Raw genomic sequence first — 26,196 nt, 5'->3', positions numbered from 1 at the left:
GACGGCGACTTAACTCCGATGTCTTGTAGCTCATCGAGTTTCAAAACTTCGTTCACTTGAGCAATGTTTGCGCCCCGACTTTTACTCCTTTAATTTATAATTAATACAAATTGGATGGCTGGCTTTTTGAAACTTCAAAAGTTTAAATTCAGTATTTATATTTAACTAGCAATGACGTCTGGAGTATCGGGTTCGATTCCCGTTCTGGGTAATTTGTTCTGTCTGGCTATTCTCTCACATATATCGGAGACCATAAATGGTGATTTTTATATAGCCTACGGGGAGCCCAAACGACAGTTATCGCAGTCCATGGCGACCCAGTTTGAGGTGCGTTGCGGGTGCGTTGCCGGTCTATTAGAGAGGAGAATTCTCTTTCTTTAAACAATTGGAGGTCGAGGTGACCAGTTGACTTCAACGGGCTAAAATCTTTTTTAAATAAACAATACTTTATAGACACTTAAAATTAATTACGAATTCTATAACATAATTAAAGTAATTAGAATGTTTGGAAAAATTCTTGGAACTAATAAATGCCATCGACACCACAAACAAATGAAAATCGAGACAAAGATGGCAGAGTGCCAAACGGCTCGCCTGTCTGCGCGCGCGCAATCAATGGTCCCACTGATCCATTCACTGATGGATCATTTCGTCGTGATCATTGTTAATAGGATGTTCTAATTGGAAATCTTAAAAATATAATTGCCGAGGAGCTACAACCTTTTTAGGTCTGGGTCTCAGATTTCTGTGTTCGTGATCTGTCAATGTAATAGCCAAGTAGGTGATTAGTCTCCTGTGCCTGACACGCTGACTTTTTGGGTCTAAGGCAAGTTTTCCTCGCGATGTTTTGTTAACTGTTAAATGCGCTCATAGAAAGCTCTTTTGTGCACAGCTGGGGATAGAACCTCAAAGAGAGAGAGAGTCACACGCTGAAGCCAACACTGCTCTTTCAGCTATAACACAAAAAACTATACAAAATTGTAAATTAGTGATTAATACCAGAGTATCTGGTCACCCACAAACCAGCGTCTGTAGATTACCTACCTTATAATTGTGTATGTAATTTTTCTCTTGCTACGGTCAAGGAAAAACGTTGCCGAAAGTGATTTAATAATTGAAAATTGTTTGGCCCAAAACCCCAAATTAAAAAGATCTCAGCCTACCTTCAAATATCAGCTCAATTTTACCTGTAATTATCTCCACCCACCACACGAACAATTTTCTCTAATAGGGAACAATTTTCATGCTCATGTCAATTTTCCGTTTAATATTTCGTTAATAACGATTGACGCCATTCAAAATTAGCGATCAAAAGTTCACGGCTTCGATGTCTTTCCCCCAGCTTGGCAAAGATTAATTATTGTATCAGATATGGCTAGAGCATTGTTGGCCTAGGGACTTCAACGACTCTTATGAGGTCGTAAGTTCGATCCCCGGGCACTAATGTACTTCCTTTCTGCGCATTTAACATGTGAAGGAAAACATCGTGAGGATATGTTGCATTAGACCCAAAAAGTCCACGGCGTGTGTCACAGGAGGCTGATCACCTACTTGCCTATTGTCAAATGATCATGAAATTGATACACTGATTTATTGATTTTTATTTTTATCAATTATAGACCAAACCTGTATACAAAAGCTTTAATAAAAACAAATAATAACTATTAAGAAGTATTAATAAAATGTTTATTAAGCAGAATCTTTAATATCTTACAACGAATGATACATCTATATTATTGTTCTTTGACACGTTTTGCTCATGCACTTTACACCACTTAGGCAGGATTGTGTCGCGTGTTGAGATAAAAGCCTTCCGATGAAGGCTTTTATTGAACTCAGAGTTATAGATCTTCATGTAATACATATATTTGTTTGCAATATTCTATTAGTATGTTTAAGATAAATATCTTTTTTTAATTTCGAAAGTTCTAACTGACTTCCAAGAAATTGTCTAATTTTTAAAAGGCCGGCAACGCATTTATAAGCCCTTTTTATCTAATATCGTTCTTCCACTGTAATAGTAATTGTTTTTTATACGGTCATAATTTCGACTGAACAACACATCATCAGTATGAGATGTCAAAAATTCTGACATAAATAAACACAGTATCAAGATACTGAAATTATTAACTGAACATTTATTTTTCATTGTAATTTTAGTTTTAACTGAATTTTTTTAACTGAACTTTAATTTTTAACTAAAATATGATAAATATTGATTAAAAATCTTGAGAATAATTCCTCGGTTAATTACAAGTCTTAAGTCGACATTTGAATATACAATACTAGGCGTTACTCTACAGTTAAATTATTCTAAAATAGTAACAGTTAACTAACAGTTAGCCCGAAGCTAGTTAAGACCCATGATCACAATAAAAGATCGCATTTAAACAATATTTAAAACGACTCATTTAGATGTTAATCAGTTCGCACGCATTGTTCGTGTCCCGTTCACTTGAGATCGAATGATTTGTGAACGAAGATTAGGGAATGAATTTGGTTTAGTTTAATTGGTTCACTTAGGAACAGTACAGGAGTGATTGATTGTTTTGTCTCGTTTGCAAATAGATTAATATATAACATTATATATATATCTATATTTATTTTATGGGTTCTGTTAAGATAATTTATTTGGTTTTGAATACTTTAAGAGTTGTTTGAGCTATCATACAAATAAAAATAGAAAACAATGTTTTCCTATTACCTTCAAAAATCATCACATATAATAATAATGATTGACTTTGATTGATTGATTTGAATATATCTTTTCAGGGTTCTTATAAGATATTTTATTTGGTTTTAAATACTTTAAGAGTTGTTTAAGCTATCATACAAATAAAAATAGAAAATATATTTTCCTAAACTTCGAAAAAAATCATATAATTATTAATTAATCAATCAGTTAGGAAGGATTAAAACTGAAATGTATAGTTAAAATACACAACCCTTACACCCACACACAATAGAAACAGTAAACATAAACCAAAGTTTAAATTTGAGTTAGTTTTAACTATCGTATAGGTGCCGTAACTTTTGCCGATCGGAACTAAAGCCTACGCGGAAATGGGAATACAACTTTCAAATGACATAGATTTGGGAAATAGATACGGCTGTACCAAAATTATATTTATTTATTTTCTATATATCCTTTACATATGTTTAAAATCACTATACACACTTCTACGTCATAATTCTTACGGCAAGTTAATACTATGTTAAAAATCGAATCAAAAGGCTACATACATTTACCACTAAGCCATGGATTACTTTATGTTTATTATATTTTATTTTAATTAATTAATATTGAATAATTTTTATTTATCCTTTCGCAAATTTTTGAACCTTTTTGTATATATTATATATTTCTTTGGGATTTATTCTTTTGTTTTTAATAGCTGTAGAATTACGAAATAACCTGCATCATCAGCACACCCTCACATACATACATCACACAACACAACTGAATTTGGTATTACTTAATTTAATGTTAATGTATTTAATATTTTTTATCAATTTTCTTTTCGTTGTTTGAACATATTATGTATTCCTTTGGCGATATATTTAGTATAATACACAAATGATTAATTAAAAGGTCTCACTGAGTCTATAGAGCATAGACTGCATAATCTATTGTGTTTAATCTATGATATCGAATACAGGTGGTAGTTGGTACAGTTTTATTGACTTCCCTCGACCCTGCTAACTCAATATTTGCTTGTTAATGCACAGACGATGTGAGCCAGAACGGATTTATTGTGAAACTTTGGATTCTATTTCACTACGTGTTTCATTTGGCACTCGTGTCTCAGTAGTTCTGGGCTTTTGGTTTCATTTTGGGATATTTTTGAGGCTTGCTCAAGCTTAGGAAAGTGAGGCTAGACAAATCGTACTATAGAATTGGTATCGAAAAATTGTAATGACCGCTATCGTTTATCGCTCGGCGAAGATTTTTTTCTCTGTGACCCGACAAACTTTTCACCTAACATTACCTATGTAAAATAATAATAGTGTTTTATTTCAAATACACTTAAACACTTTCATCAACCTCATTATTTTAGGGACCTATATGTGTGTACCTATGTGTGTGTACCTTTTTGGCAAAGGCCTCGAAATCCTGCCATTCCTCTTTGCACTGTACAACTCCACCTGCTGTTTCCTTAAGTCTATCCACCATCTAAATTCTCTGCCTCTTTTTCGTTTATTGTACCTTGGTTTAGTACTTTCTTGCTCCACTTTCCTATTGCTCTTGTGCCCATTTCCATTTAAAATTGTTTATTTTTATTGTATCTTATATCACCTACCTATGAGAACAAAACCTTGCACCTACAAGTATTTTATTTATTATTAATTGTACTTAATCTCGAAATAATACGAAAACAAAACAAAAGCTAAACTAAAATGTTAATCATCAAATGAGACGCTCTGAAATCACCGAAAATACGAAAACTCAAATGTGGAACGCCCGAATCACCAATCCGATTATCCTATATGTATAAAAGACGAAAATTCGCGTTCTTACCCCCCTTACCCCTTTCGCCCACCCCCACGAGGGGAGCTAATGGCAACACCACTCGGATTCATTAGTAAATTAGAAAGCGGATGAGTCCAAAGTTAGGAAAATTCAATATCTAATAATGATTAGCCCCTCCTAATACCTGTCTATCGACAAAGAGAACTGTTCAAAATTGTCAATCGAACTTTTGGAACTCGCATTTCGAATTGAGTTATTTAGTTTTCGATTGGATGTTTGGATACGGTTTTGTTAACGCCTGGATGGGTTTTGGTTAATTTGGACTGGGGTTTAAGCGACCTCAAAGCTTTATTGGTACATATTTTAATAAGCTAACGTGTGCACTGTAGAATGATAATCACAAAACCATTAATTTTTTTTCTGAGACTCTTGTCATTTAACTGGTATAATCATGAAGTAAGGACTTATTTATGTTATTAATATACGTCCTTTTTACAATCTTAAACTGTGGACAAAAACACAATAATATTTTAACGAACATTGACGAAATTAAACATTATTTTCGTTTGGTTCTCTGGACATACGAGGTTATCATTCTACAGCGACGCTATGTCTGTGTTATAATTAATAAGTGACGTTAATATTGCATTTGTTTCTTTGTTTATTAGCGGACATAGAAACTTAAATATCACAGCTGATTCGAACACACGACCTGAGGGTTGAGTAGCTTAAGCAGAACACTGCTACTAGTCTACTGATACTATTAATTCACTACCGAAAATCGAATCGAAAGTCTTTGTCACTTTGCAAGATTTATTTTAATATGACAACGTGAAACGCTGTATTATGGAGTAGTAGACATCCTGAATATACTATTTTTAATATTTTTTTAGAGTCTTCGTCTTCATATATTTTATCGTGAGATTAACTTTCCCCAGTACTGTTGAAATACGTTTCCTTTCGTAAATTTAAAAATAAAGGTAACTTGATGCTGGCGGCAAATTAAAACTGACATTGAGAGATTAAGCTACCTTAAGTGTGTATTGACTGAGAGATAAACAATTTAATAACGTTGTAATTTGATTAGGGAGGGAATTATTGAATTTTTTTAATCCTGAACTTTTAAGATGTGTTTTTTTTTATTGAGAAACAACAAAACTTGCCAACGCTCGACACACTGACACATTGGTAAAAACAAACACAAAATACAATTTAGAATGTGACAAGCACTTAAAGGCAAACATAAAGAGATCATAACCTATTATTAAACAAAACAAACATTACAAAAAAAAAACAAAACAATTACTAATCAAAGAAAAAATTCAAATTACGTGTTGTGATGCTCAAGATTTTGAACAAGTTTAATATCAATTATAGTCAAGTCGGCGTGTGTCAGGCACAGGTGGCTGATCACCTACTTGCCTATTACATTGACACAGACCATGAAACAGATACAGAAATCTGAGGCCCAGATTTAAACAAATTGTAGCGCCACTGATTAATTTATAATTTTTTTAAGATCAATTATATTCAAAACCTGAACATAACAATCAAATATACAGTATTTAATTTTCTTAACCTATATTGTAAATTATATTTTAATAAACGATATATATATTAATTATATCTGATTTTACGGGTACATAGCCACACACATATTTATTGATTGTCATTAAATTATCGATAGATTTGGGACCTTAAAAGGGCCTGGAAAGATGAAAATTGTATACAAAGAAAAGTATTTTTATTCGGATGAAGGCTTGTTTAAATTTCTAAGGGTGATATGACTGAGTGGTCAGGGGTGCGCCAGACAAAGGGACTCATAGGTAAATAAACTTAACGACAGCGATATTATTGATTTCGTTAATTAATTGGCGTTACATAGTGTTCAAAATGTTATAAAATACTAGCAAACTCGGCGAACTCCGTTTCGCCACCAGATGGCTTCGTTTTATGTAACATTTCGTTTGGTGATCCCGCTTTTCTGTTGAAATTTTTCCTGAATTTTCTTTGCTATAAACCACACGGAGCCCGAGACCTTTCCAAATGCAAACCCGTGGAAATCGGTTCGTGCGTTCTGGAGTTATAGCGTCAGGAAGGAAAACCCGACTTATTTTTATATAGTAGATAATCAATATGTTACAAAATGACCATGGAGAGTGTTTAGAGTTGTTCCGTCTAATACCTGCAGTTGAGTTTCATTATCGGACGTCAAGGGAAAATACATAATACCATCCGTATCACCTCGACGTCCGCCGTTCCACAACTGAGCGTTTTTTAAGGCACTTGCCGCGCAACAGCACTATGTGGAACCAGCTGCCCACTGAAGTATTTCCGAACCAATTCGACTTAGGGTACAAGAAAGGAGCGTCCATGGCCAGAGGTATCACATAACATCAGGTGAGCCTCCTGCACCTTTTGCCTCCTATTACATAAAAAATATATATAATATATAATCATTGTAATCGACAATTGTTGCCATTTTCGGAGGTTCATTATTATTCGTAAAAATACTCCATAATGCGTATTAACGAATTTTAATATTCAAGGTTACATATTTTATCATGCAAAGTTTTTTCTTCTGTAAAATAATTATCATAAAATATATTTAATATCTAAATTAACTTGTTGAAATTTAATTGCGTCTTATAAACTGCTGTGCAATAGATTTCATGAACCAAATAATCTTTGAATTATACATTACACTTTCCACTACGAAGGTTTTATAATCCATAAAATGGCGACTTTCTATGCCACATAATAAGTTGTTGTAGTTACTTGGATTATCTTAATAACATAATTATAAAATTTGATTTTATCACGATTATAACAGAATAAACAATTATCCATAGATATATTCGGTAGTGGGCTGATCAATTAAAGAAAATTACTCACAAAACTTAGCGTTTCTTAAGGCAATTACAGCCGCGCACCACCACTATGTGGAACCAGCTGCCCACTGAAGTATTTCCGAACCAATTCGACTTAGTGTCCTTCAAGAAAAGAGAGTACCAATTCATAAAAAGCCGGCAGGGCGCGTGCGAGTGTCCATGGGCGGTATCGCTTACCTCCTATAAAAAGCGGTTTTGCTAGCCATTTTATTTTTTATTTTTGTACCATATTAGTTAGGTTGTAACATATTTACTGTATATAAACTTGAATATCTCCTGAATTTAAATATCTATCTACGATATGTAATTAGCAACAATATTAATAAAATTAAACTTATAAACATAAACTAATAATAATAAAATAATATACATTGAAATAAATAACGAAACTTAACATAAACTAAAATATATCATTAAAAGGAGTCCCTTTAGGCAAGGTTCCGAAGATACTGGCAGCGTTCCCCCTTATATAATAGCTAGACTAATTCTTTGTCCGAGGTAGCTGCCAGATCTTCGGTCTCCTGTGATGTCGACTAACCTTTTTGAAATTTCTTTAAAAAGCCTTAAAGCGCTAGGACCCCACGGACCTATATATCTTAGGTACTGTATATTATGTATGATGTGGTGTACTTTAAATAAATAAACATAACTGTTTCATTGGCGTGATCAACCATTTTGCTTCCGAAGATATAACACATTTCGCTACATTCTTAGATCAAAGACAAGTTGAATTGTGTCATCAAAAGACCCAACATCTTTCCGATTAGCATCGCAAAGAAAAACTTAATTAACGAAGTCTCACGTATTGACAGAGGCAGGGGAACCCTTATCATATTTATTTTATTTCAATTCCATACGAATTTAATCCTTTTCCATTAATTAGTGACCGCTCCGCATAATGCGGGTGGGTCTGACCCATCGCTAATTTTTCTTCACGTTGAAGGGTTAAATAAAAGTATTTTTGGGAAGGATTTTAAATCCCTTATACAGACGTGTTTTGTTAGATGGAAGGAAATTTTTGATTTAGATTTGTGGACTGGTTCTAATAGTAAATTGGAACAGCAAATTTTCCAATGCCATTCAATTGTTTCGTTGTTCATTTTAACGTTGTTTAACAATAATAGACAACATGGCGCTACAACCATTTTAGGTCTAGGCCTCAGATTTCTGTATCTGTTTCGTTATCACAGGCCGTCGACTTTTTGGGTCTAATGCAACATATCCTCACGATGTTTTCCTTCACCATTCGAGCAAATGTTAAATGCGCACATAGACAGAAAGTCAATTTGTGCACAGCCGGGGATCGAACCTACGACCTCAGGGGTGAGAACCGCACGCTGAAGCCACTAGGCCAACACTGCTAATACAACAAAAACAGACACATTTTAGAAAACTTAAATGGTTTTATTGCTACGCGGCGTAGCACATCCTCGCACATCTGACCTCTTGGATATTATTAGTCGTAGGCTTTAAACAAATCAAATCAATTAATCAATTCAAATTTTCCAAATCCTTTTCGCTATCACTTTTATTTCCCCTGGTTTCTGGTGAGTGGGTTCCTTTTTTCTTCCCACTTGCACTGGGCCATTCGATGTAAGTCTCAGTACAAATAATATTAGGTTTTATTGTTGATTATTTTATTAATTCAGAATAATTGTAATTATGATTAAAGTTATTACAAAATACGTTAAAACACATATTTTTGTCTAAATTAGATTCACGTGTGTATCTAATTAAAGTTTTTATTAAATTAATAAAATTCATCGCGGAAATTGTAGATAAAGTAGAACGTATTAGGTAAGTCCGCGATAAATAATTTTATAATTAATATTAATTTAATTAATAAAATAAATCTGATTTTTGGAAAGGCAGATGAATATTCATGATATCAAATTCATTGAAATTTTATGTGTATGAACCGCTATAACTAAGTAGGGATGTCCAAATTTTGATAATATCCCCTACTAAGTGTATTTTTCTCGATAAATAACTTATCCGGAGTTGAATATATTCGGTAGTGGACTGATCAAATTTAAAGAAAGCATAATCTTTCAATTAATCCGATGCTTTGCTGGTAACTTATTTTTCTAACAATTAGCAAATTAACAAAAAAATTCTGATAGTTTTATTTTTGTGTAATTTTTTGTAACATTTATATTTACCAATTATTTATAAAATATATCTTGTATTATACTGTAAATACAGTATTATATATGTGGTACACTTTAATGTATTTAAAATAATCCTACAGTATTATTTGGGATATATTCAGCGTAAAATTACTAATACAGTACGCCTATAACGCGATTTTCTGTCCATATAACGCGCTATTTCCCATATAACGAGTTTTCTCAAGTTATATTTCTGTAGTGTGAAATTTATAATGATTTGTCAAGTCCATATTTTTGTGTACCTAGTTTATTAATTGTTAAAAAAAATCTTTTTTCTCTCTTCTCTCCTACAACACGATTTCTACCTCGTTATAGGACGGTTTACTGTATTGTTATAATAATCTTCTACACCTTCCTTTCAAAATATTGTCTATTACTTTAACACAGCCCTACACTTTTGAATGTTACTTAGCTACTTATAATTCATATAAGTTCATTAGCTCTAGTTATTGAGGCAGCCCTATCCGTGAGATCATACACTGATCTATTGCTCAAACAGTTTTATAAGCGATGGTTTCAATAGATAAGTTGCTTTGTTAAATTTCGGAACTAGGACTTAATTACCACTTAAGTCGGTAGTGTAATGGTCAATTTTGAATGTCCATTAACTGACTTTCAAATCATAATTTTTGATTAAAACTGTTTTTGTTATTCGTTACACTTGCCTGGCTCCGGTCATTGTTTCATTTTTATTACTAAATCTGCTTATTACGATTTTAGATTTCCTGTTAAGCTTTACGGTACTCATAAAACCTTTAAAACCTAAATAGCCTTGAATTATTTGCGTCTGTTTAACTACTAATTAAAGAACTGTACCATGACGTGAGAGACTTAGCGATTGTCGCAGTAGGCTTCTTAGCTTATGCCTTAGCCACAAACTTCTCAGCTTCTTCCTTAGCCACAAACTTCTCAGCTTCTGCCTTAGCCATAAACTTCTCAGCTTCTGCCTTGGCCACAAGCTTCTCAGCTTCTGCCTTGGCCACAAGCTTCTCAGCTTCTGCCTTAGCCACAAGCTTCTCAGCTTCTGCCTTAGCCACAAGCATCTCAGCTTCTGGCTTAGCCACACGCAAGATGGCCTCCTATTGTATAGACATAATTTTTGTTACGAAAGGAACCTACAACAAGGACTTCTCAGATTCTGGCTTAGCCACAAGCTTCTCAGCTTCTGGCTTAGCCACCAACTTCTCTGCTTCTGCCTTAGCCACAAGCTTCTCAGCTCATATTGTATAAACACATTAAATATTGTTACTAATAGTAACAAGTAGATTTCATAATGAATAAATTTCGGTTCGGTCAATCGATTGATAGTCCAAAGACAAATTAATTTGAAAATTCCATTAAAGACTGTATTGTTTGTGCGGGTATTGTTTGAATTTTGTTTGGAATTATTGAATTGTAAAGCAAAGATTTAAAAACAATTTAAAGTGATCACGTACTTTACCCTCAGATACGTAGTAAAATATCGAGTTATATCTTTACAAATACTATATTTGGTATTCAAAGTCTCCAGATTTTAGCTTATAATTTTAATTTGTCTGTGGAAATATATAATATTATTTAATATAAATCGATAGTAGTAACCTAGTGGCTTCAGCGTGCGACTTTCTTACCTGAAAATCCCCAGCTGTGCACGAATTCCTTTCTATGTGCGCATTTAACATTTGCTCAAACGGTGAAGGAAAACATCGTAAGTAAAACTTACATTGGACCCAAAAAGGCGTATATCACAGGAGGCTGATCACCTTCTTGCCTATTACAAATACAGAAATCTGAGGCCCTAAAAAGGTTGTGGCGCTAATTTATTTTAATTTTAATATAAATCAATGTCTCACTTTCCGCATTGTAATTATTTTCTCACGTTAAAATATTTTGAGCGAATGGTGTCATCCTAACTGATTTCAGATTGTTTATTTTTAATGATTCGGAATTTTTATTAAGTTCACACAATGAAACCTGTTGATTTTCCCTCTATTTAATTTGACTTTCTTAATCATTATGAAGTTTCTAACTTTCTAGTTGTAAACATAAAATTATTCGGAACAAAATTGAATTTCTTCGCAATTAAAATGTGTACGTAACGATTATTCATAAGAGTATTGTTGGAAAACAATTCTTCTGTATATTAAGTAAGCCTTTTAAGATTCCGACATTCTCTTCTTCCAGCTCTATTCCAGCTATATTAAGCTAAGAGGCATAGACTTTTTAGTACCTTCTATTAGGTACACTTTGGGTAGTAGTGTCAAATAGTAGTTGCTGTCTAAATTGACATTTGTTTCTACACAGCACTTGCTCGTAAGACCTCACAAATGACGAAATGTCGTTCCACAACTGAGCGTTTTTAAGGCAGTTTTTGCACCAATGTTGTGGAACCAGCGGCTGTCCTTCAAGAAAAGAGCGTATTTATTCTTAAAAAGCCGGCAACGCGAGTCCTCTGACATTTAGTGTCCATGGGCGGCGGTTATCTCTTACCTAAAAACCTAATGAAACCGTTACAAAAAAAGCGGCAGCGTATTTATGATATAAGAGTGATATTCTTCACTAAATAACTTATCTATGGTATCATTGACAATAATATGGTGATGTTATTGTCTTACGTAATGTGATTAACTGGTCAATTGGGTGATGAATGACTTTGGTTGCTATCTGAGTCATCGGACAGGTTTGTTTAATGGATGATAATTTGTGTTTCTTTTGGGTAATCTTTGACAATGTTGGCCTAGTTTAAACGTGCGACTCATTACTGGAGTCGTACTGTCGACTGTACACCAATGGACTGGCAAGCTTTTATCTAATATATAAAATTCTCGTGTCGCGGTGTTTGTGGTTAAACTCCTCCGAAACGGCTCTACCGATTCTCATGAAATTTTGTGTGCATATTGGGTATGGCTGAGAATCGGACAGCATCTATTTTTCATCCCCCTAAATGTGAAGGGTAGTCCCCTAAATTTTTTTTTTAATTTTAGATAAAATAATTATTCTTTATTTTTTTAAGATACAGCATTAAATAAAATACATACAACCCCTAACTTTCACCCCTCTACGATCAACCCCTATTTTTTTTTAATGATATACATGGCAAAACGACGTTTGCCCGGTCAGCTAGTAAAGAAATATAATTCCAATTCCTAACAGTCAATAATCTTGTCATTGGGATCTCTGTTTGATAAACAGTAGTATGCATTTTTCTTGTACACCCTTCGACTGGAACTTAAAATTTCCCCTACTAATAAGCTCTCGATGCTATCTACCTGTTCTACCACGCGTGTCGAGTCACGCGTGCGTTTCCAATTTAATTTCATCATTTGCTTTCTTTAATGATTAAGTATTAACAGTCGAAGTCTTTCTAAGATCGTATCGTCCTAGAGACATGCGAAATGAATATTCCGTAGATTTTATTTATTTATATTTTTACGCCTTTTTCCTAAAGTAGGTAGGTATCTCCACTTGCTACGAACCTCACCTCTCTCGTTTCATCCACTTTTTATGATGCTTGCTCGTCGGTTATTGGTACTTTTAACTTGTATCACCCAGTATAATATATTAAAACTTAGTTGCATAATAAAACTTAATTCTAATACATAAATAAAACTTAACCTTCATATGACCTGTTTTTGGTAATCAGCGTGTCCTGTGACACATAGGCCTCGTACAGCTTCTTCCATTCTTTTCTGATGTTACCTCTTGTCCAAGTTGAGCCTCCAATTCTCGTCTACCCACTACGTCTATACTGTAACGCTTTGAAGGGTTAAATACCAATAAAGCAGTTATCATGAAATCAGCTAGACCATCGAATTAAAACGAATAAAACAATCCGCTGGGAATTATGTAGTGGCCAATAATCAGCAGTGCATCCGTTCAATGAGATCGGGAGATAATAAATGTATGAATGAATACCACCGGAAGTGGCACAAAGGATTCTACATCACCGGCCACAAGAATAAAACTATGGGAACTGATTAATTAGATTAAAAACAACACGTGGAAATCCGAATCGATGCTTCCTGTGCTGATGCTGAAAAACAACGGAGGTCTTTTTTACGTAAACATCTGATACAGTCTTGCAAGTGTTTGTCGCGAAAAGCTGATGCAAGTTGTGAAAAGCGTTTTTCTGCTGTTAATAAATATAGTAGAATAAATACGTTAATCTTTATTTTTAATATTATCTGTACAGTTTCATTGTAGTATGTATGTAGTGTGGACTCGGTTTCCGAACTTAGATGCCAAATGATCTATAATGCGTAAAGTCATTGACAATTATAAGGTCGTTCTAGAAGCTCAGAAGTTTCCGACGCACTTTGCTTCACGGAGCTGGTGTAATAGCAGTTCCTTACAATTTCCTTGTAAACAAACATCTACTCGATTAAAAAGAGAAGCGGGGAGTCTCTTGCCAGTTCTTCTCGCCCTCTCTGCGCCCTTGATTTGAGAAGTAGTAAATGAAAATTTAGCACCTTCCATTTTTCATGCTAAAACTCATTATAGCTTCAAAAAGCATTCATTTATGAAAATTTGTTTATTTCAGAGAGCTACCTTGGCGGAAAAGGAGGTGACAACTCTAAAAGAGCAGTTAGCAACAACAAGCCCCACTCCTCTTCAAGCCGCCGTACCAAAGACCAATGGGTCGATAGAACCCGCAAGAGAATCAGATACTAGAATACCAGACTTCAGCCCAGATATCAAAGAAGAGAAAAGAAGATCCCCAGACATTGATGAGGATATAGAACAGAAGATAGAAATGGCGGCAACTGCGAGGAGTAACAACAATTCATCCAGGAGCAGTCCAGTTGTCAATCAGACGAATAATCTGGAGAACGAATTAGCCGCTAAGGAAAAAGAGGTAACTTAATTTGATATTCATAGTAAATATTCATACGAAAAAATTCGAAACAATCTGACCATATCTAACACACAATTAAAAAAATAACGACTTACAAACAAATGTGACCATATTTTACACACAAAATTAAAAAAATAACGATTTACGAACAAATGTAAGTATTTTTTACACACAATTCAAAAAATTACGAATTACGAACCCATGTGGCATATAAACACTAGTTCAAAAAATAACTATTAACAACCCATGTGAGCATATTATATACACATAATTAAAAAAATAACGGTTTATGCACCCACGTAAGCACCAATACGCCAAAATTCTATTCACGCATTGAGAAAACCCATTCCTCAATGCAATTGACTACTTTCCGTAACCCCAGCTCAATATACGTCTCATTACAAAATTCCCTCATGAGTAGTGGTATGAGGTCACCCGGTTAACTGGGCAGCCGCGGATGCAGTAACCTTGCCTGCGCCCGCGCGTATCGAATCTAAACGTACGATCAATAAATCAATTACATGTGCGGGGGCATCGCTGAATTGGATTTGACAGTTGGCTAGATCTAGTGCAGTGTTTTTCGATCATTTCGAAATTATCGATAACTTTACATTTTTATAGCGATGCGATATATATAGCAACTTTAATTTTGTTTAGAGTCTCTTGGACCTTGCACAGGCGCACAGGGGCAAACTTTAAAAATTTGTAACAATTTTCTTTTCATTAATTTTTAATTATTTTTATTATAACTATGTACACTATGTATTAATTACAGTGACTTATGGTGTGAAATTATTTGTAACGCATTTATTCATATTTAATTTAACAGGAGTATTTATTTGTACAAGAAGCAAACCTTATATTTCTTCCTCTTAGCGAAACATAAGTCAAAATCATTTATTCATATAGGTAACACAATGTACACTTATGAACGTCAAAAAAGAAATATACATTAAATCCTTCTAATTTTACATTTACTGCCAGTTCTCAAATCAAGGGCGAACGGAAGAGAAGAACTGGCAATAAACTCTCCGCCACTCTTTTTCATATTAATCGATGTCGATATAAAACTATCGACAACCAATCGAATCCCGATAGCACTAGTGAAGGGAAACAGGATACATTCAATGGAATGATTGATCGACTCCGAAGAGTAATCCTTGCACTAAATAAATATCACGCTTTACGAGCGATATCACTCAAGAACACAGTTGTGCTTAATTAAAACATGCTTCGTGGATGAGGGATCCATAATTCTAATGATTTTTAAAGGAACGTTTGTTTACGACCTTCGATGTTTCGAGGTTATTTTATTTCCTTTTGTTTTTTGTGTCTTATGTCTGATACTTTACGGTTTTTGAAGTGAAACTTCTTTAGGGGGTAAATTTTTTACGGAACGTCACGAAGATGTGCAGCGTTTATGTCGAAGTGTGAGAAGGGAAGAACCTTATAGAAATTCTATTTTTAAAACTAAAATTTCGTAAAGAGAATTTATGAAATATTAGTATTTTATATTTTATGCAAAATAATTTATTGAAATCTCAAATGACGAATTGTAAATTAAAATGCCACGTGTTTTTATCATCGAAGCAATATATTAAAAAAAATATATTATATTTTAATAATATATCTAAAATTATAAAGTGGTACATTTAGAAACAAACCAAATAAAAATAGACTAGCAAATGTCATATTTATTTTCATTAAGTCATATAATAAGAACATTAACATAATGTCATAATAATAAGTTTAGTTATTTATAGTTGTTGTCAAACTTATGGTCAGCATTCTGAATTGTTCATTAGTTGAATTCTTCTTTCTTGTTAAGTCTTTTCTTTATAGAACAGGCAGGAGACCTGTATAGTGATACCGCCCCCATAGACACTCACATTGCCAGAGGGCTCGCGAATGCGTTGCCGGCCTTTTAATTGATACGCTCTTTTCTTACATGACCCTTAGTCGAATTGGTTCGTAAATACAACGGAATCGGTGAGCAGAGGCTCGCAAGTGCGTTGCCGGCGTTTTACTTGGTACGCTCTCTTCTTGCAGAACCCTAAGTGAGTTGACTTGAATGAGATCTTTCTCGGTCTGACGTTTCCTTCTTGCACAGGGTTCAAATTCGCGCGTCTGTCCACTGAACAGCTGTTCATCCCACTCATCCAGTCTTTATTAAATATTACAAAGCGATCAATCAGCATTATCGACGGCAATAAACAGGCGGAACTAGGATGATGCTGCATTAAAATCAATTTATAGCCATTTGGCGGGATTGTGCCGTCTTCCACCCACCACCACCGTTTATATCGTTGGCGTGAACTGATTCTTTTGATTTGATAAGGTTTTATTGGATTCTATTTAGGTTTAGTGCTTCTTTCCTGGCGCTGATGGTTATGGAAAATAAAAAAATAAGGTATGCAAAATCCAAGTGCCTAGTGGCTTCGGCGTGTGACTCTCATCCCTGAGGTCGTAGGTTTGATACCAAGCTGTGCATCAATGGACTCTATGTGCGCACTTAACATTTGCATGAACAGTGAAGCAAAACTTCGTGAGGGGAGAGCCTTAGACCCAAAAAAGTTGACGGCGTTTGTCACAGGAGGCTGATCTACTTGCCTATTAGATTGATAAATGATCATGAATACAGAAATCTGAGGCCCAGTCTTAAAAAATATTTTGGTTTTTGATGCCATCTTGGAACAATCTTGTCAGATCACAAATTATATAAACTTATGTTTTAACGCCAAACGAGAAGTCAAATATTTTCAAGTGGATTACATAAAAAATACTTCTTACAAATTCCCCTAACATTTTTTATTTAGTCTTTTATGGCAATGAGCTCTCAACTCGTATCATCAATACTGGTGATTTTTAATGATTTAATGAAACTTTAATGAACACGAAAACCAATATAATAAAAGAGCACTTAGTTAACAATTTAATGCTAAAAATAACTTCTTTTTTAAACAGTGTAATTATACTTTCAAAAAACATCAATAGAATCAAAAATAATACAAAAAATAAAGCTCTATTCAAATAATCGAAATATAACATTTGCGCTTTTGGATTCGGACGTAAAAATATAATTAGTATTACGTATCTAAAATGTTTATTTACAAATAACACAAAGGGCGAAAAGGATGAAAAAACCATCGGATTGCAGTCTAAATGCAATGAAAGAACCTGCATCAGACAGAACACCTTCCGCGTGCATTCATCAGTCATTACTCCATTGAATCACCAAAATTCAGCGCAAATAGTGAATCGGTTTTTTATAACCCTCAATAGAGCTTTGGAAGCTTTTAACCCCCAAAGCCTGAAAGCGGATGGATCTTTACAGTTGTCTGTTTGAGCGTAATATGTTTGTGCTTTGTATTTAATTAATATTTTTTGAAACGGACTTTTTAGCATGGGGCAAATATTGACTTTTCTCCAGTTGAATGCCTAATGCATTTTGATGAAACAAAACTTAAACGTTAATTACTGAAACTAAAAAGTCCTTGAAATAATTATCCACGTTTGTAGAGCAATTGTATGAATCCGATATTCTAAATTGTACTTGTTTTTTATCAAAAGTGTTCGCAACTTTTCCGTTAAGCTTATCGTCGTAATATTTTTCTTCTGAAATTTATATTTAATTAAGTTCGCGGGGAAGGGTTGAATGTTTCTTTTTGACAAACGATTAACGATATGGTTTTGCAAGTTTTTTGATTAAAATACCCCGAATTGGTTTTGATCGAAATATCATTTTCTTTTGACATCCAAAGTAATTTATTATATCGAATGTAAGAAGTTTTTTGGTTGTAGCTATTTTCGAATAGCCAATATTGTGTACACTAATTGGATCACTTCAAATTGAAACCCCTATCAATACTATTTAGGGCTTTCATTCGCAGATATCGGATTCAGACTTAATTGATCCATAAATCATATTTATCTATCCTTTACGCTATAAACTTATCTTTCATCTTTCGCGCATAGGTGGCGCTGCCCTAACTCCAGCAGTAAATTCTTAATGTCACTTCAGCGCGGGACATGAAAGAGTAATGACGCTATTTTTATGCACACCAAAAGGAAAACACTCGAAATTAGTTTATGACGACTGTCTGTCGTTCGATTTATTTTAATTTTGTTATTTTTAGATCGCTCTGTTATTAGTCGGCGGGTGTCGTAAAGTCGCTGCCGCATCGGCATGGATCTTTGAATATGTATGACTAATGATCTTCAAACACACACATCGATATGCGCTGAAAAAATTCAAGAGGAAATTGAGATATCAAATCATCAAAAGCCATTACATCCGCTTGCCTTTGACCTCGGACACGTCAAACAAGACAAATGCGCATCTAATCGCAGTCAATCAAAGAGAAAGCAACGGACGAAATGTCGACAAGAGATGCAATCAGACGCCCCATCATACGCAACCTATCATCTCCGAAATCGCCACGCACGATAATTTAATAATAAAAAATGTGGAGTAACGACGCCGCCAAAACGAGCTCTAACACCCGAGAAATAAGAAGCACAGGCTTCAATGATCCTCATAATTACACACGAAACGAGCGTACATGAAAGCAAATGTCAAACGCACATATTTATTTCCAAGTATTGAATGTTGGGCTCCGGTTTCTCGGAAGATGCGGTGTAAACATCATCGTGTCGATGATGAAAGCGATCTGATTCTTTGTACTCGGTGCTGATTAGTCTAATTTTAACTTGGTACAAAAAAGGGAGTAATTTGGCCCTGCCGTGACAGGCGTAGCGTGCGCCGCGTCGATATCGAAACTTGCCTATTGCTATTGGGATTTCGTAATTGCCTCAAATTACATAAACATATTTCTTATCTTTGAAGGTTGTGCTGAGAACTGAAGCGTAATGATGACATACACAAAATTAGACTACCTGGGATTATTTAAAATACATAGTTTGTATAACGTCGATTTTTAGAATGAACGTGATAGATTCCAACAGAACATCAAAGGCTCCACATTAATCATAACTCGCATCTATCGCTGGTGGTTCTGTTTTTATTGTAAATTTGTATTAAAAAGAGACAGCGCAAGCGCATGAATCAAACGAGTGCCTAGACGTCATAGCACGCGATAAATTCGTAGAATGTAAACAAAAAAGGATTTTGGCCCGATCGGGCCGCACGAGGCACACCTGTTGCATCTAAATGTGATATGGCTGTCAATTGCGTTCACAAAATGGAAACTGAGTTTAAGAAATAAAATCTTTGTCGTTTATCAACGTATTTGAAGTGTTAAGATCGGAATCATTCACCTCGAACGCCGCTCAAAATGCAAGGAGCAAAACTAATGAGTTTCCATGCAAATCGTGCGTTCTTTTTCTTTTTCGTGTTCAGTGCGGAGTTGAACTAATAAAAGTTATAATTCCTACGAAGTGATATTTATGTATGTATGTCTGGCTTCTATCTTTTATGATCATCAACAGTTACATATTTAATGTTCGATGTTTATCAACATTTCTTTCTTATGCAGGTTTTAGTGAAGCGATAAATTATTTATCTTCAAAGAGTTGCTTATTCAAACTTTTGTTTCTGGCCTCTCGGTTTTACATCTGACGTCACTGGTGTTATTAAGTAAGCCTCACTAGGTGAGGAAACGACTTACTAACCTTTATCAAAACATGGAGATATATTTTTTGTGTTCAGTGTAATAAGCACTAATATTGTGTGAATTTTATCTACGTATTTTGAAGTATTAAGAACGACCCATAAATTAGAGATAACGATAACAGATTCGTCGAAGATGCGATTAGTTATTTTAATGATATCATGCTTTATCATAGTCATTTTTTAACTGAGTCAGAAAAATGTGCACATGACACATACATATGTTATCCGTGTAAACAATACAATTGTTTAACTCTGTCTTAATTTAAAACTTCTCTGGATATCCACAGATTCTCCCCTCACACTTTGAAATCGATTTTCCTTTAGTTTTATATTTTTTTCTTATCTTGTCGTGTACGAGTATTGTCAGATTCAAAATTTTATTCTTCTTGTATCTGTGTGCCGAGCGTTGGCAACCTTTTTTAAATAAAGAAAACTTCATTAATTCTTTCAATGATAGTCTAACCGTCTTCCTCTCCTTAGATTGCATCTTCATCAAATTCTAAATGTATATAGTTAAAAATTATGTGACTGAAACCTAACTAACCATCTTGGACCGAAATAAATCAAATATGAACATCAAAATCTTAGCTCAAATGGTTTTCGTTCATAAAACTTTATTAATGCGTGTTTTAACAATAATAAAATGAACACTTGTCAGTATATTCTGTTATTCATAACATTTGGCACAGACTCAATATTCCTCAGCTCAATTCAAAAACAAAACGCGAGAGAGTATCGGCATTTGTCACTATCACACATAAATAAAAATTATTATTCATTTGAATACAATCTTCAAGGAATCCGATTTGCTCAGTCTATCAGCTAGACTAGATCGTGCGTTCGAGTAATTATTCTTGTCATTGCAAATAGATATTAGCATCGGGACACGATTCTAGGAGATACAGCTGTTACGCCAGCAAAGCAAATGATCTTCAATCAATACATTCATTAAATTTTAATCAAACGCCTCACCGCCTCCAGGAACTAGTCATCAGAGGGAACTTATTGTAATAGCTGATTAATATTAATCACCCAATTCAGATACGTGTTCGAACTAATTACATACCATACATAAAACATCGAATCAAACAAGATAACATGCGTTATCGTGAACGATGGTTTGTTTTCGTTTAACTTATAGTGGATCGATTGTGAAACAAAAGATTCTTGCGGTTGAGAATCGAGCAAAAAGTTAAGAAATTTCTATTAACATTCAATGCTTACAAATACAGCAATCACTTCGAATATTACACCTCTTATTAGAAACGCACTTTGCAATAATAGAACTTATAGTTAGCGTCTTCTTCAAATGAAAAGTTGCCTTTAGCTTGTCCAATAAGAATGAATTTTCGATAACGCTAATAGATTCAATTTTCTTCCAGCTGCAGCTGAATTTGATCTAATAGTGGTCGGAGTAAGGTATAGTTTGGCTTAGACATAAATCATATGTGCTGTCACATGTCGCTGCGCGTTAGTTCGGAGCAGGCAACACGTGTAGAGAATATGTCAATTCATTATAAACTTTGTGTAGCGTTGAAGATGATTTGTGACATATTATCGGTATAAAGCCCTATTTGTTTCTATGTACCCATTAAGGGGGGTATTGTCTGATCGACCGAATTCCCCGTAATTGACAAATTTCGTGAGATCCCGCATAATGGCGTCTGTATAATTGCTTTCTGGTTGATAATTGAGCTCATTATTAGAATCGTTTCTTGTTAGAGTTTGTATTATCTATAACATTATCTACTAATATTCCCGTGCCGTGTTCTATTTTAGAAATTTCTGGAATCTCTTCGTCGTCCCAAACTTCCCCAAATGCAATTACAACATGTCCAAAACAATTCCGTCCATTGTTTTTATTGAAATTAATGCAAAAATCAATCAAATCAAACTTTGTTCCCGCTTTGTTCCTTCCCGGAACATTTTTCTTCTCGCCCCAAACGCCGAGACAATGGAGATGGTTATTAATATTCCAATATAAAAAACATCGGCCCTAAACAATAGGTGCTGTTAATTTACTCATTAGGGATTCATGGGGAGTCTCGGTGAGGGAGACACAGTTGCGAATTCCCTAATAATGGAATCCTTTGATACATTTTATGGACCGATCTGAATTTTGTATTTACCCGTAATAACCTTAGATAAAAGGTAATCAAAAGACAGTTATGCGCGGCTTTCATGGAATTCAGTTAAAATAACTGGAATGAGTTCTGAGCATAAGAATTTTCTTTATATAGATTGGAAGTGTTTTCCGCGTCGCATAAGATTTCCCGGGGGTTGAAGCCTATGTAATGTTGAACATGATTGATACGGACTAATTCGATATTGACGTGACCAAAATCAATCTTTTTATTCACGTCAGCATACAAATATACTGAACTATTTTGTCTGGTAATCTATTTTACGCATATAATTGTTACAAAAAAAACCAGTGGCGCTACAACCTATTTAGGTCTGGATCTCAGATTTCTATATGTATTTCATGATTATTTGTCAATCTAGTAGGCAAGTAGGTGATCAGCCGTAGTGATTGACAAACGCCGTCGACTTTTTGGATCTAGCAAGCCAGTTTCCTTACGATATTTTCCTTCACCGTTCGAGCGCACATAGAAAGTTAATTGGTGCACAGCCGGGGGTCGAACCTACGACCTCAGGGATGAGAGTCACACGTTGATGACTAGGCCAACCCAGCTCATGCAGTAGTTATTTGTTTGCCATAACTATTTTTTTTAATAAACTCTTGATATTAGTTGGTCAAAGTGGTTTTCTAACTCACCATAAATAATAAGTTATTACTATTTTTATAACCATAATCTATAACTGATCTATAGAATTTATAATATCAATTCCGGTTCTTCAGCTGCCGTATATTTTATCGATATTACGTATTGTTCAATACAAAACAACCGATAATTTTTACTATGACAAAACTGACCACGTGTCGTGGGGTCCGAACTGGTTCTAACCGGTTCTTACACCACCCGGATTCGAAACACCCTCAAAATTTGCATGAATTAAGCTATTATCAAACTTGTATTAAAGGTATATGTGCGATAGTTGTTTGGGATATCAGCTATTGATTGCATCCATTCATTTGGTCCAGCTGCCGATCAGATTTAGGACATTTTATCCATGAATTCTTTCATGAATCAATTTTTATTCATGAATTATTTCAATAACTTGGATAAAACAATTACTGTTGAGCCAAAACCGCTAATAGATTCAGTGACAAGTGCAATAAAAAACGAAGCATCCACTTGCGTTTACCGAAATAATTCAATTAAATTGAATATTTGCGGAACAAAAGCGTCAAAAGAAATGTCATGTATAAATTATTCCCACTTTTTTTCGTCCACTTCATTGTGAAAGATATCGTTAATATTAATTTTTTGACACGGAAACAAACGGAACTTAATATTCAGCTCTTTGTTATTTTAATTCTCTTGTTTAAGTCGATATGGAGATAACTTGATCTTCACAATGTAAACTATGGTTTTCCTTTGATACAATATCTTATTAGATTACCATTTCTCAGGTTTATACATCTTTCGTTCAGTATATTGTCATTTTCTATTGACACATTATACGACAAAGAACGGTTCGTAATTTTTAAAAAAAATAGTAAATAATAAGAGAGAGTTAGACTGATAATAAAAAAAATCAGTGGCGCTACAACCTCTTTATGTCTTGGCCTCAGATTTCTGAATCTGTTTCGTGATAATTTTTAAATCTAATAGGCAAGTAGGTGATCAGCCTCCAGTGCCTGACACACGCCGTCGACTTTTTGGGTCTAACACATGTCGGTTTTCTCACGATGATTTCCTTCACCGTTCGAATGTTAAATTAAAGGCACATAAAAAGAAAGTCCATTGGTGCACAGCCGGGGATCGAACCTACGACCTCTGGTATGAGAGTCGCACGCTGAAGCCACTAGGCCAACACTGCTCTAGACTGATAATACAGTTACTAATACTTTTACCATGGAGAATGTTCAGAGGAGTTCTTCGTATCGAACGTCGAGGCGGTATGAGTTCTGACTGTCGTTCCACAAGCGTTTTTAAGTTTTTGCCGCGCACTATGACTGTGAAACAAGCTGCCCACTTAAGTATTTCTGAACCAATTCTACTTACTAGCAAAAAAAGACCGTACCAATTCTTAAAAGGCCGGCAACGCACATGCGAGCCAGGAGGCAATGTGAGTGTCTATGGATGGCGGTAAACCTTAAGGTGAGCCTCCTGCCCGTTTGCCTCCTGTTACATAAAAAAAAGCTGCCCACTGAAGTATTTATCAACCAATTCGACTGAAGGTCCTTCATGAAAAGAGTGTACCAATTCTTGCCAGCAACTCACTTACGAGCACTCCGACGTTTAGAGTGTCCATGGGCACTTCACTATCACTTAACATCGGGTGAGTCCGTTTGCCCAATGTTCTATTAAAAAACTTTGCCTTGATAAGGTATCTTTAACATTTCCTCTATTTTAATTACTTAGTCAATCGTAATTCTGACGCAACGAGTTATCTCCAACTGATAAATTGATTTTGGCGGGATCGATTTTAAAACAATCGTGTGTCAATGTCCCGTGTTATCGATACCGGGTCAAATTCAAATATTGCTACGATGTTTACGATCGTAAAACTGTTATTGTTAAAGTTCAAATATTATATTAATATGTGAAATTTTAATTCATACATATTACTTATTATTAGGCCTAGGCCTTAAACGTAGTGCTAATGGAAGATATATATTACATTACCTACCTATAATCCACCAATTTTTAGGAGCTTGTCTATAAATTTTTTGGAAAATCGTAACATCGTAGTAGATAATTTGTACAGCTTCTATGAATGAAGGATACTATGTCAAGTGCCATGAAGAATTATCGCAAATTCGGCCCCTGGAGTACTGTTCTCACCTCTGGTACTAGTACCAATTCCTTCCACTTGACTGTAATCAACGAAGAGCGATTCGAATCGACGAGCAGTCGCTTTAGGACCGGCTATATCACTGGCCATTGCGTAGAGATGTGGGGTCTTTGCATCTTCTATCGCATTTACCATGGAGAGTGTTCAGAGTTGTTCGGAACGTGCAGCTGAGTTTCGTCATCGGACGTCGAGGCAGAATAGGAAATACTTGTATCACCTCGATGTCCGTCGTTTCACAACTGAACGTTCTAAGGCAGTATTGCCGCGCACCACCACTATATGGAACCAGCTGCCCACTGTTGGAACCAATTCAACTTAGAGTCCTTCAAGAAAAGCGTACCAATTCTTGCCTTCTGGCAATGTCTTCTTGCTTGCCCTCTGTTATATAAAAAAATCAACGGGCTACTATCAATTATATTTATTGTAAATATTATGGCAAAGTTTGAGAATCACTAAATTGATGACAACACGTGTATTATTATCGTTTACACACAACGACAGTTACACAATTACTTTTTTATATTTTCGGCTATCATTTGCGGATACTGCGTTCGCCGAGTTGAACTTGTAGGAAGTTGATTGTATCTGGGGTGAGCGATGTTTAAATCTTTATTAAAACTAACTTTTACATTGATTAATAAGCAATTTTAGTGATTTGATATACACTAGAGTCTATCAGTACTTTATGTTTTTTGATTATTAATTAATTTTACTATAAAATATTCCTCAGATTTCTGTATCAATCTAATAGGCAAGTAGGTGATCAGCCTGTGACACACGCCGTCGATTTTTGTAGGTCTAAGTCAAGCCGCTTTTCTTACGATGTTTTCCTTCACGAAACACACACAGAAGCAACCAACACCTTACGATTATTAGGTCTTATTAATTCTCTTTCAAATAACACATTGCACTCAGTCTATCAATAACAATGACAAAATTACCCCTATAAACTTCACAAATATCGGCTCCTATCCACTTATCTTAAACGAACACTACTATAAACAAATGAATAGTATTTGAATAAAACAATGGCCCCAAAACATTACACCATCCGTTTAAAGCATTAAGCAATTTACCTAATGTTCTTCCTTAAAATACAATCGAAAACCGACTCTATTTGATCGGAAAACAATCGATTTTCTATCAAACTAGTCCACACGAATCATGCTCAGATTGTTAACAGTGTATATCCCAAAAAGCTCAGAGACATTTTGATTCTATCGATATCAAAATAGAGTTTATTTTGCAGTAAACATTATATGGAGATACGT

The 26,196-nt window shown here is 34.7% G+C and overlaps 1 protein-coding gene across 7 annotated transcripts in view; it reads left to right on the top strand.

The window, feature by feature from the left end:
• LOC125053838 (homeobox protein cut) overlaps nucleotides 1-26,196 on the top strand; it is a 133,919-nt gene that overhangs the window by 48,520 nt on the left and 59,203 nt on the right. For all 7 annotated transcript variants that reach the window (XM_047655426.1, XM_047655423.1, XM_047655424.1 and 4 more), the window contains one exon: nucleotides 14,053-14,367. In XM_047655426.1, the coding sequence (XP_047511382.1) occupies nucleotides 14,053-14,367 (315 nt within the window). The remainder of the gene's footprint in view (nucleotides 1-14,052; nucleotides 14,368-26,196) is intronic.

The sequence above is a fragment of the Pieris napi genome, chromosome 11 (genome assembly GCF_905475465.1).
Source record: "Pieris napi chromosome 11, ilPieNapi1.2, whole genome shotgun sequence".
Taxonomy (NCBI): Eukaryota; Metazoa; Arthropoda; class Insecta; order Lepidoptera; family Pieridae; genus Pieris; species Pieris napi.
Note: the sequence above shows the minus strand (reverse complement) of the source record. Positions and strands in the feature narration are given on the sequence as shown.